The sequence below is a fragment of the Trifolium pratense genome, linkage group LG2 (genome assembly GCF_020283565.1).
Source record: "Trifolium pratense cultivar HEN17-A07 linkage group LG2, ARS_RC_1.1, whole genome shotgun sequence".
Lineage (NCBI taxonomy): Eukaryota > Viridiplantae > Streptophyta > Magnoliopsida > Fabales > Fabaceae > Trifolium > Trifolium pratense.
The window spans coordinates 29,136,152-29,150,061 of record NC_060060.1 but is presented as its reverse complement, the minus strand read 5'-3'; the positions used below and the strand labels follow the sequence as shown (position 1 = coordinate 29,150,061).

At 32.8% G+C, this 13,910-nt stretch overlaps 2 protein-coding genes and 1 non-coding gene across 5 annotated transcripts; all 3 read left to right on the top strand.

The window, feature by feature from the left end:
• Positions 1-532: 532 nt before the first annotated feature.
• LOC123907080 (sphingolipid delta(4)-desaturase DES1-like) lies at positions 533-3,352 on the top strand. The gene is made up of 2 exons (XM_045957171.1): positions 533-947; positions 2,343-3,352. The coding sequence occupies exons 1-2, from the start codon at positions 741-743 to the stop codon at positions 3,159-3,161; spliced, it is 1,026 nt and encodes a 341-aa protein (XP_045813127.1). The 5' UTR covers positions 533-740; the 3' UTR covers positions 3,162-3,352.
• Positions 3,353-4,437: 1,085 nt separating this feature from the next.
• TRNAV-UAC lies at positions 4,438-4,510 on the top strand. Its single transcript has one exon. It is a non-coding gene; the product is annotated as a tRNA-Val (tRNA).
• Positions 4,511-4,689: 179 nt separating this feature from the next.
• On the top strand, positions 4,690-13,658 carry LOC123907078 (allantoinase). 3 transcript variants are annotated; one of them, XM_045957169.1, is made up of 17 exons: positions 4,690-4,766; positions 7,335-7,433; positions 7,558-7,651; positions 8,503-8,620; positions 10,096-10,169; positions 10,409-10,485; positions 10,737-10,773; positions 10,852-10,937; positions 11,114-11,173; positions 11,446-11,591; positions 11,697-11,823; positions 11,947-12,102; positions 12,231-12,341; positions 12,719-12,829; positions 12,927-13,025; positions 13,115-13,258; positions 13,354-13,658. In XM_045957169.1, the coding sequence occupies exons 2-16, from the start codon at positions 7,347-7,349 to the stop codon at positions 13,241-13,243; spliced, it is 1,512 nt and encodes a 503-aa protein (XP_045813125.1). In that variant the 5' UTR covers positions 4,690-4,766; positions 7,335-7,346; the 3' UTR covers positions 13,244-13,258; positions 13,354-13,658. The 3 variants fall into 3 exon arrangements, with proteins under 3 accessions (XP_045813125.1, XP_045813126.1, XP_045813124.1); XM_045957170.1 differs by lacking the exon at positions 4,690-4,766 and adding an exon at positions 7,198-7,215; XM_045957168.1 differs by lacking the exon at positions 4,690-4,766 and having other exon boundaries at positions 7,286-7,433.
• The last annotated feature ends 252 nt before the right edge of the window (positions 13,659-13,910 follow it).

Below are 13,910 nucleotides of genomic sequence, written 5' to 3'. Positions count from 1 at the left end.
AACAAATATATCATTTACGTTTCTAACTTGTTTTGCCATTACTCTTCGAGTTAACCTTTGTTACTCTATTGCGCTATAGGTGTAAACTTCTACTTCCACAATGATGAATATTTTGATGAAAAAAATACATATGTTGGAAGAGATTAACTAGAAGGTAAACAGTGCAAATGTGCAACAAACTTTTGTAACGAACGATAATTAGAAGAGTAATGATGCAACAAGTTAAAAACTTAAAACTTAGATTTTACCTAAAAAAAACGTAATTGTTACAAACACAAAACTTAACTATCCTTGAATGCATTTGGCCTAAAATATAAAAATATGAAAGAATAGTTCACAAATCATAACTCCGAAATTGCTAGATCGAACTCTATAGTCAGAGTTCGAATCCAGTCCTCCATTTATGCTAAAATTGTTAGGTGCCGGAGTTTGAACTTTATCCCTCTATTTTATGTATGTGAATGTTAGTTTTCAATTATGTACATTAGTTTCTGATGAATTGAAATATGTTATATTTAAAAATAAAATGAAAGAATTAAAAATAAAAATAGATAACCAGGCACTGTAATTTAGCTAAATTGAAGGTTGACGTCAAAAATTACAGGCTGTAATGTCGGGGAAGAAACAAATCGTAACCAGTGAGAGTGAGGATATTATGCAATGTTTCACTATTCTTAGCTTTTTCCCATATTCAACATTACAATCTTTTACCCTTTATATATAATCTCTCAGATTCATTCATGAAACGACTCACATGTGATGTGAGAGAAAGAAACAGAATAATAATAATAATGGGCGGAGAAGATCGTGATGAAGGGGTAACAATGCCTGGGGATTTCTTTTGGTCTTATACCGATGAACCCCATGCTTCTCGCCGTCGTCAGATCCTCTCCAAATACCCTCAAATTAAGCAACTTTTTGGTCCTGATCCTTTCGCATTCTTCAAGGTTTCTTCTTTTTCATTTTTATTTTCTGGGTTTCATCTCTTTCATTCAAATTTTCAATCTTGCTTCTGTTTTCTTTTTCCCTCACATTTGTTTAATTTTTTTCATGTGTTTTTGAATTTTATAATGCTATCTAGATCTATTTACAAAATGCTACTTAAAAACCCGAGTTCGATTCCCGGTAAAAATCATTGTTGGCCAGACTTTAATTACCTGACAGCCGAACTCTAGATCCCTTTTCCCTATGAATGGGAACAATGATTTAGAAAATGCTAGTTAAATAAATAATTGTGAAAACCCGAGTTCAATTTCTGGTGTCAACAATTATCGGCTAGACTTTACTCTCACAACCGAAACTCTGGATTATCAGGCCCTTTTTCCCAACTAGAAGGTTAATACCAAAAAAATGTGTTTTTGGGAGGTTTTGATTTTATTGATCACATTTGGTTTAGGAAAATAGCTGCAAATGTGTGTTTTAGGGTTCAATGATAAGTTCATATATAATGGTGCAATAGTGTTTATGTAATGAGAATAAAAACTGGTTTTTAATTATTTGAAAAATATAAATTGTGAGGCATCTTGTGAGATTCATTTTTGAAAGATGTTGTATTTAAAGATGTGGGATCTATTTGAGTTCTTTAAAGAGGTAAACAAACAACCATTTGTCTGTAAAGTTGGTGAAGTTCTTAAATCTCACTCATGTGAGATTGTACACTCATGTGAGATTGTAGGGCCCTTGAAAATGAAGTTAACAACTTTGAATTGATTCTACCTACCATTAAATTAAATATGCTCTGAACTGCAGAAAATACTGTTAGTTTGGGATAGGAATTTGGAATGGACTTTATGTGGATGTGAATGTTGATGGAATATGGATAGGTTTATTAAGCATGGTAGCCCCTATACCCTAGTGTGCCATCAATTTGTCCTTAAAAGCTACCCCTCTCTCCAATATGGTCCATGAATTGTAGAAATATATTAAGTTGCCCTTGAACTATGATTAATCCATCAAGTTGGTCCCTCAGTTCCTTTACAAATAGGGGAAAAGAATGATATGTCACAAATGGTATGTAGTTGGGTCACTTGACCATTTGGTCTAGGGTTTGATCCCTGGCCGTTGTGAATGAAAAAACATTTGTTGAGAGAGGACAGCCTCTTTAAAGAATCTCAGTTACCTCAAGTCTCAAGGGATTAATTTCTGCAGTTGCGCGCCGAAGATACCTTAGTTTACCAAATAAATAAATATTAGAGAGAGTATGATGAATTTTGATTTATTTCAACGAGTCATTAAACTTTAGTGTAGTAAGCCACATTTTTGTCAACTTTGTTCTTTATATCTTTATTTCCTATGGTAGGATGTGTAATGATAGTCTTTGAATTTGTTTTGTTTTCTTGCAGATTAGTTTTGTTGTTTCGCTTCAGCTTGGTACTGCTATTTTACTTAAGGATGCAGGATGGCTGAAGATACTTCTAGTAGCTTATTTTTTTGGCTCATTTCTCAACCACAATCTCTTCTTGGCTATCCATGAACTCAGTCACAATCTAGCTTTCTCAACACCAGTCTACAACCGTTGGCTTGGGATTTTCGCTAACCTCCCTATAGGCGTACCTATGTCTGTAACCTTTCAAAAGTATCACTTAGAGCACCACCGTTTCCAAGGTGTAGATGGCATTGATATGGATGTCCCTAGTCTCACGGAAGCGCGTGTCGTAACAAATATTTTTGCAAAAACCATTTGGGTCTTTTTACAGCTATTCTTTTACGCATTCCGACCGTTGTTTCTTAAACCAAAACCACCAGGTGTTTGGGAATTCATCAACTTCTCCGTTCAGATTGCCCTTGACGTCTCAATGGTTTATTTCTGGGGTTGGAAATCCTTAGCTTATCTCATACTTGCCACATTTGTTGGTGGAGGAATGCATCCGATGGCTGGTCACTTCATTTCAGAACATTATGTATTCAATCCTGAACAAGAGACATATTCTTACTATGGACCTCTGAATCTTCTCACATGGCATGTAGGTTACCACAATGAACACCATGATTTTCCAAGAATTCCCGGAAACAAGCTTCACAAGGTGAAGGAGATTGCTCCTGAGTATTATGATAGTTTGTCACACTATAAATCTTGGAGTCAGGTTATTTACATGTATATTATGGACAGAACAGTTGGACCTTATAGCAGAATGAAGAGAAAACCAAGCAAAACTGAATAGATGCTGTCATTAGTTTCTTTTCCCTGTTGTGATGATGTTTCATCCTTCTTCATGGATATTCTTTATAAAGTTATCACACTTTTGATGGATATTCTTTATAAAGTTATCACACTTTTGACAATTTTATATGTAACAGAAGAATGTACTGTAGTTTTTTGACCCAGATAGCAATTCATTTGTTTATTGGCTTATTACAGTTGTGATAAATATAATTGGTTTTGAGTTTTCCTCCAATATGTATTCACAAATTTCACCATTAAAGTTAAATTTGCAATCTAAAGATACAACACGCAATATTCATGGTCAGTCATTCTAGTGCATGTTTGAATTTCGGTGATTGTTTGTCAGAATCATGGCGAGCCACTGTGATTTTAGTAAAAGTTACACATTGGAGCTTCAATAAAATTACAGTGCCACCGTGCTTTTCTTAAACACACCGCTCATCTAAACATACATACACCTAAGTTCGGAGAAATTATATAGTAAAGTACATTTTATTTTTATATGTTTCTTTCAAATGATCTCAATTATAAGATGAATTTTATGCGAACCTTCTCATTTGTTAATTTTTAGAATTTGTATTACTTTGTAAAAAAATGTATTAAAAAGATGCGGGTTGTTAAACTTGTGTAATTCATAGCTCTGCTAGTTTGTTACTTTGTTAGTTACAAATTGTTTTTTTAGTTAATTAGCTGTTTCGCGGATGACTTGAATTGCAAACAATTGTGTAACTTCTTTAAATAAGACCTTGTAATGTGGCTTTCAATATCTCAATGAAATCATATTACTAACTCTTCTTTATTATCTCATATACTATGTCTTAGAAATCACTGTTTTTTAGTTTTGCATATTCATCTTGTTCATAGCTCCTTGTGTGCGCGTGTGCTTAACAAGCACAAGCACAAGACCATTGTTGCGCCAATACGGGTTGGAAAAATATATTATTACCATTAATTAATCTTTAAATTATATACTTGCAGCTTGTTTGTTGTAAACAAGATCCCTATCATTTATAGACATCAAAGTTGTTATTTTATTGTGAATATTGAAACATAATATGTAAACCAAAATAATTGGCTCGTTATATGATCAATAAGATGCAAAACCATAAGTTGCTTTCATTCATATGGTCCATCATGCCATGGTCAAATCAAAAAAATACCATAAAGAGAAATGAACTTGAAGATTTCAAAACAACAGTTTGTTTTTTTATTCTTGCATGGTAAAATATTTAGGAAATATATTTATTCATAAATGTCCAGAATATTCTCAACAAGTTGCCGTGGTGTAGTGGTTATCACGTTAGTCTTACACACTAAAGGTCCCCAGTTCGATCCTGGGCGGCAACAATTCTTTATTTTTTGACATTTTTGTTCATATCTCGTAGTACATTTTTTATTTTACACTTATATGCATCCAAATGGGCCGTTGAGAAAAATAAGGAGCTGGCCCAATTGTTTCACAACTTTAAAATGAGGAATGAGATCAAAAAGAGAGTGAAAAACGGTACAAAGCCTCGTGAAGAGACAGCAGTACGGCCAGAAAAACAAAGAATTGGCCACTAGGATTGACGTCGACACCGGTGCCGGCGTTATCCCAAATCGGGTTTATTTCTTTTCCATTTCACTTATCTTTATGAATACTAGCAGTTAATTTTCTGTGATTAGAATATATTATATGAATCTATTTGATATTTTTCTGATTCCCACTATTATTTATGTAATTGAAGTTTAATATGATTATTGTCCAATAGTTCTTGTACTCTTGTTTTTTTTTTATTATTTGATCATTCTTGAGTTGAGTTCAATCTAGAAACACTTCACTTATAGAAAAAATAGGTAGTGTGAACCAAAACTAGAATTGTTGATCATGCTTTGGAGAATAATTGTCCACTTAAGGAGCTTTTTCATGATAGGAAAAAAGGTTGTAACTTGTAAGTCAAAAAAATTGGACTTAATCTATTTAGCCATTTTAATTCGATGATTTATCAATCACTCTAAAAGTAGTTCATCATTCTCACATGAATGGCAAAGTTTCAGTTACACAAATAATAATAAGTTCCACACTCTCTTCATTCCCTGAAAATCAAATCATTAAAAAATTAATCAAAACCAAATTTTCAGTTACAAAACAAGTAACAAACTTAATGCGGTAAATAAAACATATATATGTAAACGCTATATAAATTCATACCGGTAAACAAACATTTTACAGCAGCAACGATTATATAACTTTTCTTTAATACCATTAGTTTTGAAATTTATTTCACTTTTTTTTTTGTCAATGCCACGTAAGCACGATTTCTATTTATGACATGTCACCCGCAAAAAAAAACTGGAATCTGATCGTTAGAGTTGTTCGTCTATGGTATGTTAAGGACATGACCAAATACAAACTACCATTTTCTATAGAAATGGTGCCGATGGATTCATAGGTAATTCTAAAACTTTATGATTTTACTAATACATTCTTAGCATATAAATTGTGTGTTTATTCATTTGACTCCATTTTTAATAATGAAATTATGTCTTGAACTTGTGCATTCAACACCTTAAAAGTGTAAATAGTTACTTTATAAAGGTAAGAGTCATCGACTCTACTGATTCGGCTACATTTGTATTCTTTGATCGTGTTGAATTATTCAACATTACATGTGCTTAAATGATAGAGTCGGTTGGATTGGTATACACATTATTCTCATTGTATTACAATATTCAAGTATATTAATTAATTTTATTTTGTCATTGTAAATTTATTTTCTTTTATTAAATCATGAAATAGGATGGAAATGCTTCACGAATGCCAAAAACACTACTTTAATTCAATTTTTTTATACCGATATACCTCCAAAATTGAATATTTGGTGCCATTAAACTTTGCCACAACTTCAACTTCAACATTGACAGTCATTTTCTTCACTCTATATGATTTCTCATACATAGTCTCCTCCAGAGTGTTTGTCTCAGCCTTGAAAAAATAGGTCTTATCAACCAAATCAAAGTACCGGTTTTGGCATTCATGAAACATCTTCATTATTTCATGATTTAATAAAAGAATATAAATTTACAATGACAAAATAAATTAATTAATATACTTGAATGTTGTAATACACATGAGAATATTGTGTATACCAATTCAACCGACTCTATCATTTCAACACATGTCATATTGAATAATTCAACACTATCACGATCAAAGATTACAAATGTAGCCGAATCAGTAGAGTCAATGACTCTTACCTTTATCAATTACTAACTTTTTACACTTTTAAGATGTTGAATGCATAAGTTTTAAGACAAAATTTCCTTATTAAAAATGGAGTCAAATGAATAAACACATAAAAATAATTTATATGCTAAAAATGTATTAGTAAAATCATAAAGTTTTAGAATTACCTTTGAATCCATCAGCACCATTTCCATAGAGAACGCATAAACCATTAATCTTGATCGGTCTTAATAACATATCAAACGATTTTAGAATTTTATAAAATTTAACATAGATGATATATACGATATAAGTTTATGTCGTCGATAAAATTTATTTCAATGGTAAAAAATAAATATGACTATTAACTTGTACTCTCAAATAATAATTTATTATGTCGTCGAATAAAATGAGTCATGTTAACATGTGCCCTAAGGGCACATGATAAGATACCTAAATATATAAATTTAGCATTTAATGATACAAAATATTAAATGTTAAAAAAGTTGATTACACGATTTTCAAGAGCATATTTCCACATTTATCTCATTAAAATGTGTCTTAAGGGCACAAGTTAACATTTTCCAAATTTTAAAGGTTTTTTCTAAACCACCTCTTCATAATTTGGAGGCATTTATCCATCAATCAATGAAAACAAGCCACATACATAGATTTGCATCTGATATCCACAATTAAATTATAATCAACTTAACTTGATCTAATTGGTCGATGAATAAATACTCTAACTTAAAAGAAGAAATGAACCTCACCAATTTAAATATTTTTTTTTAGTACTGGTCCACTATAAACGGTCCATTTTAGAATTTTGCTGTGGAATGTGGAACAGGTTAGATAGTCCACGTGCATCATGACCGAGTTTTTGTTTTGTCGTTTGTGATGTGTCTTTCAATTTTTACCATTTTCAATTTCAATGCATCAGTGACCGTTTTACTTTTCATTAAACAGCAATACTGAGAAATGGATCAGCTACTGTGGAGGGCACTGCCTCTGTTAGTACTCCTAATTTCCTTCACACTTTTCTTCTATCTAAGGGATCCTCACAAGGTATTTATTTCACTTTTTCTTATTCTTCTTTGATTCATGAATTTGTCGTTTAAATACAGTATATATATTAGCAACTCACCATTCTTATTCTTTTTTTTTTCTTTTTTTTTTGTGTGTAACACAGTTTGCAGAGGATGAATGCAGTCTTGTTCCATATAGTCATTATTGGATATCCAGCAAGCGTATTTTGACCTCGCAAGGATTCATTTCTGGATCAGGTTTATTTATTTTTTGTTTTTGTAGTTGGGAAGGATGCTAGGAAAACCCAAACCCGAGAGACTCACTCGAACCAAAATCCAAGTCAACAGGCGAAACTATTGAGTTTGGGTTCGGGTCCACACCCGAAATCCGAACACCCACCCGAATATATGTTAAATTACCTATATTTTGCGTTTTCAATTGGCAGACCTTGTTTTGCTTTAATTCCCATCAATGACAATATGTTTTGCTTAAATTTACAACATATATTTTTGCTAACTAATTGACAATATGTTTATATTCCCTTGTTTTTGCTTAAATTTAGAATATGTTTTGCTAACTGATCAACCTTTTGGTTTGGGTGGTAATTTCGGATTTGGGCACCGACACTTATTATTACATTGAATTATGTTATTTTTTCAAATTATTATTGGTGTCGACGTGTCCGTGTCCGGTGTCTGTGACCGTGTCCGTGCTTCATAGTTATTGAGCAAATCACCAATTTAATCCATGTTGGACACTCTTAAATTGGTCTTTAAAATTGTGAATATTTCAAAAAATCCTTGACTAGGTCAAATTTTACTCATATCCACTCAATTGATAGTAAAATGTTAAAATATGTTAGAGACTAAATTGATAGTAAAATGTTAAAATATAAGGTTCATTCCACTCAAACTGAACTGTTTTGGTTCGGTTCGAGTAACAAATTTATGATCCCAAACCTGCGACCCCAACCTGTTCAAAAAAATGTGCATTTTTTAATATAGTTTAAATTTTTTATGTGATACATAAATGTTTCAACTAAATTTAAGTATTAAATATTTAAATTATAGAATTAGTCTAAATGTTTGAATGGTATTACCATTGACAGTGGAGATAAATGAAGGGAAGATAGTGTCTATTGTGGAAGGATATGGCAAGCAGGGTAATTCTGCGCAACAAGTAATTGATTATGGAGAGGCTGTTATCATGCCAGGCTTGATTGATGTGTAAGATTTCAAAATCCTCTTCTGATATTTTATTTTCTTTCACTGTTTTGTAGATGTATGTTATTTAGAATTGTTATTTTATTTTCTTTCACTGTTTTGTAGATGTATGTAATTTAGAATTGTTATTTATATTAATTAACGCTAAAAAAATAATTAATATACTCAAATACTCCGTAGGGATAGAGACACAAAAAAGGTAATTGAACAAAGCAAAAATGTTGGTGTTTAGTTGAACCTAATTGAGGTTTTATTTTTCGTTGATCTTGAATTGATTTATCTTTCATTTTATAATATCCAATTACATGTGTACAAGACAAGAGAGCTTGAGCTGATTCATCTTTTATTGAACTTTTATACTTGTTCAAAACTCGGAGACCAATACTAAAAATAGATTCAGATGTCACAATGGGTATTGGAATACTCAATATATCGCAAGACATCCTCTCAAGATTAGAATGACTTTTTTTTCCTTCCAATAAGCCAAGATATCAAAACCGGACGATAGAGGCGTCATTTGCTCAACTAAATAAGAATCAAGTTCATAATAAATTTTAAAGTTGAGCCTCTTGGTTGGATTAAGAATAACCCAAAATGCCAAGATCATACTATACTCATTCAAATACCTGCCAATGCTCTTATTGGGGTGAGTATAGTATGATCTTGGCATTTGGGACTATTCTTGATCCAACAAAAAAAACGTCCGATTTTGAAATTTGCATATCATAAGCTTGATCCACTCACTATTGAATTGAGTGGCAAAAGGTCAAAATAGACTTATATAAGCTTTATGTCGGGTATGTCAAACATGAGATTCATTTTACTTTAGTCCGCACTTTTCATAAGTTCAACATGCTTTTGGAGGAGGAAGGTTAGATGTGTCATCCTCATTATTTTATGTATATGTGAAGCAAGTCCGCCGATTCTTTCTTTTAATTAATTAATTTTTAGGAATTTTAAATTTTGTCATTGTATGAATATTGTCATTGTTTGTATGAATAATTTGTAATTCGGTTGAATGGTTTGATTGAACATGAAAGCCAAGCAAGTACCAACACTAGAAAATCTGAACGTGGTTCTTATGAGTAGTAGGATACCTCCATCCGCTGGTTTTGATATCTTGGCTTATTGGAAGGAAAAAAGTCGTAGATGTCCTAATCTTGCAAGGATGTCTTGCAATATATTGAGTATTTCAATAACCACCGTGGCATCTAAATCTACTTTTAGTATTGACTCTCGATTTCCGAATAAATATATAAGTTTAATGAAAGACGAATCAGTTCAAGCTCTCTTGTGCACACGTAATTGGTTATATGGTAAGTCATTCGTGACAGCCATGGCTTACCTTAAATGTTTAAAATTAAAATATGCACTAGTTTAGTAGAAATAGTTTCTGTAGAATTCTGTTGGTTCATTTTATATTTTAACATGTTTTCAATCTATCACATCCTTGCTTATTATATAAATTACTTTCGAAGGCATGTACATCTTGATGAACCCGGGAGAACTGAATGGGAGGGATTTGTTACCGGTACCAGAGCTGCTGCTGCTGGTATGCTTATGTTCACTATTGGTCTACCTTGAAACTTGTTTGAATATTTCTGCAGAAATGTTGATATTTTTCTTCTTCCAATGCTTTAACAGAGAAACTAAAACAATTTTTAACATGTCATGTAAAGTCTTATATGCATATCAGTTGTGTTAGCACTTAGCACTGTTACACGTTGTTAACACGCATAACATTTTTAGTTTGGATAGTGCCAATTACCGATTTTAATATTATTTGAATAGGAGGTGTAACTACGGTGGTTGACATGCCTCTAAACAATGATCCCTCAACTGTGTCTAAGGAAACACTGGAACTTAAGGTATCCGTTATTGATCACTTGAGTGCATTTATATTTTCTTTTAAGCAACGCTGTCAAATAGCGGTTATAGAAGCACTATATCCCCTGTAGCGGCTATTGTTGTCATGTCATTTAAAATCTTATTGATAGTTAATATTTTATTATCTTGGTAAGCTGTCTTTTGTAGTGGTAAAGTTGTTAGGTTTACTTGCAATTAACTGTTGAATTCAATTAATTTTTATTTTCCTGACACGAGTTTGACCTTTTTACAGCTTAAAGCTGCAGAGAATAAAATCTATGTCGATGTTGGTATGATCCACAAACTCAACCTTAGCGCGTACATACAATCAATTAGTTTCTGATTTTTTTTATATAAATATTTTCCAGGTTTTTGGGGAGGCCTGGTCCCTGAAAATGCACTTAATACCAGTATTCTTGAAGGTCTCTTAGATGCCGGTGTTCTTGGTTTAAAGGTAATCTTTTGAATACTTAAGCATTACGCATAAACTCTGCTTTGATGTCGACATATTAAGTATGATCAACTTCATGATTCAATTCTTCTCGATCTGTAGTCATTTCTTAGGAAAACAAATTGAACTTCTGTTTCTTAAGTCATTCTAACTCTTGGTGTTTTTTTTTTTTTTTGCAGTCTTTTATGTGTCCTTCAGGGATTAATGACTTTCCCATGACTACTATTGACCATATCAAGGTAAAATCCTTTAAACTTAAAAAAGTTATAACTGGGAAGAAGTATTTTTCCGATCATTTTTATATTTCGCTACATGCATAGTTACATTTTTTTATTCTATTTTCACATTAGCATGACCTGGGATCGTTGCTTTGCTTGTTGTACTTTCGTCTGCTTGCATTATTGTTGACTCCTAAAAATACCTTCTTGTTGAAGTGATGTTACTTATTTTATACTAAGAAGTCTCTTTTCCTATTAGCATTGTTTAATTGTTTTGCAAATGTACTTATTAGGAGGGATTGTCTGTGTTGGCAAAATATAGAAGACCTTTACTTGTGCACGCTGAGCTTCAACAAGATTCTAAAAGTCATTTAGAACTTGAAGGTAATCACAACCCGCTTGCTTACAAGACATATCTCGACACTAGGCCACCTTCATGGTAAGACGCTCGGCTTCACTTTCTGGCAAAATATATAAATGATGTTTTCGCATAATGTCCATTAAATTTCATGAAAATTTACTAACGTTATCTTTAGATAACCAGGGAAGAGGCAGCCATTAAAGAACTTGTAGATGCTACAAAGGATACTAGAATCGGCGGTTCTTTAGAAGGAGCACATGTTCACATTGTTCACTTGTCTGATGCAAGTGCTTCCTTAGACCTTATCAAGGTATCCTTAATCATGATTACTATTTAATTCATCGAAATCAAATCTCTGCTGTGTTTCAAAAGCTTTAGCAAACTTCTCCGATCATATGAGAATGCTATTATTGTACATTTATGTTCTATATAGGAAGCAAAACGTCGTGGGGACAGCATAAGCGTCGAGACTTGTCCTCATTACTTAACATTTTCGTCTGAAGAGATACCAGATAGAGATACTCGTTACAAGTGTTCCCCACCCATTCGTGATGCATTAAACAAAGAAAAGTTATGGGAGGCTATACTGGTATGCTTATGCTCCACAATGAAGAGTAGTCTTACTTGGATCATGTCATTCAAAAAAAAAAAAAAAAGTCATTTCGTAAATCATGTATGATATCTCAACCGTTTTATTTGTTTTGTTCTTCGTTTTAGGACGGACACATTGACCTATTAACTTCTGATCATTCACCAACTGTGCCTCAACTCAAGCTTCTCAAGGAGGGTGACTTCTTGAAGGCATGGGGAGGTATATCGTCTTTGCAGGTTAGTGAAGTATCATTCAGCAAAGGGTACCATAAACCCCTGTTTGGATAAACAACTTATTTGCAGCTTATAGCATTAGCACTTATGTATAAGCTATTTTTTATAGTAAAAGATAAAATAAAGTTTAGTTGTTTTTGTATAAGCTATTTTCATAAGCAACCTTGGAGAACTTATGAAAATAAGCTGACAACAACTTATGAATGGCGTAAGCTATTTTCATAAGTTATCCCAAACAGTCTCACAAAACTTATGCAAGTAGGTAGATCTCTACAAATTGATTATAACGAGTTTGATTTCTTATACTTCACCTTAAACTGCTATTTTGGATCTAGATTAACGACTAAAGACTAACAGATGTTGTGTTTGGAAAATTGTAGTTTGATCTTCCAGTGACGTGGTCGTATGGGAAGAAACACGGGTTAACTCTAGAACAACTATCGTTATTGTGGAGCCAGAAACCTGCAACCTTGGCAGGGTTAGAATCAAAGGTGACATGATTGCAGTTTTCCTTCACATTTATGTATTGTCGTTAGGTTTCTTCATGGTTATGAAATTGAAATTTCCTTCTCAACTTTTATACTTTAGGGGGCCATTGCAGTTGGAAACGATGCAGATATTGTAGTGTGGCAGCCAGAGGTGGAGTTTGACCTTAACGATGATTATCCTGTTTTCCTTAAACATCCTGTAAGTCTTAATTCTTTGTTTATTTTTTGACGAACAGTTCTTAAATATAATTTTGGCTAGTAACTTGACAATGACAAATTGGTATTCAGAGCTTGTCTGCTTACATGGGAAGAAGGTTATCAGGAAAAGTTTTCGACACTTTTGTAAGAGGAAACCTTGTCTTTAAGGATGGTAAGCATGCTCCTGCAGCCTGCGGTGTTCCAATTCTAGCCAAATGAATTGGTTAAAAACTGGTAATCCTCATAACTCACTCATCTCATTCTCAATTTCTTTTAGTTTGTTGACGCTTATCGTGATCCTGATTCGTGTTTTGGTTGATTTTCATTAGATTTTATTCGCCTTGTGACATAAATAAGAGGTTGAAGTAGCTGTTGGCATCGGCAATTGAGCTAGATGTTGTAGCTTGTTTTGTTGCTGCATCTATTTGGACACTGTGAATATTTATGTTTGTAATATCTACGCGTATATTTATATTAAATAAAAGTTAATAAGAATGGTGTCGTGTGCAGATACCACTTCCACCCAGGAAAAAATAGTTCACTAAAAGTTTTAATTACTTGGCTTGCAATCATGCTCTTCAGTTGATTTTTGCCACTGTGCATCATTGTAAGATTATAGAAACAACTCCTTTAACGTTTGTTCATTTGTTCATTCCATGGTTGGTGCCTTGAGGTACCTAGTTGACTAACGTTGCACCGTCGCCGCTTGAACCATGGTCGTTCACCAATCACTACGGTAAAAAACTACATGGACTTATGCAGTCAATAGTTTGTGACCGTTTGATTATGAACAGCGATTCAAATTTTAACATCAGAATTTTAATATCAAGTAAAAATCAAATCTGCTTTAACGTCTGAAATTTTTGATCTTGATTGTACAATTTTG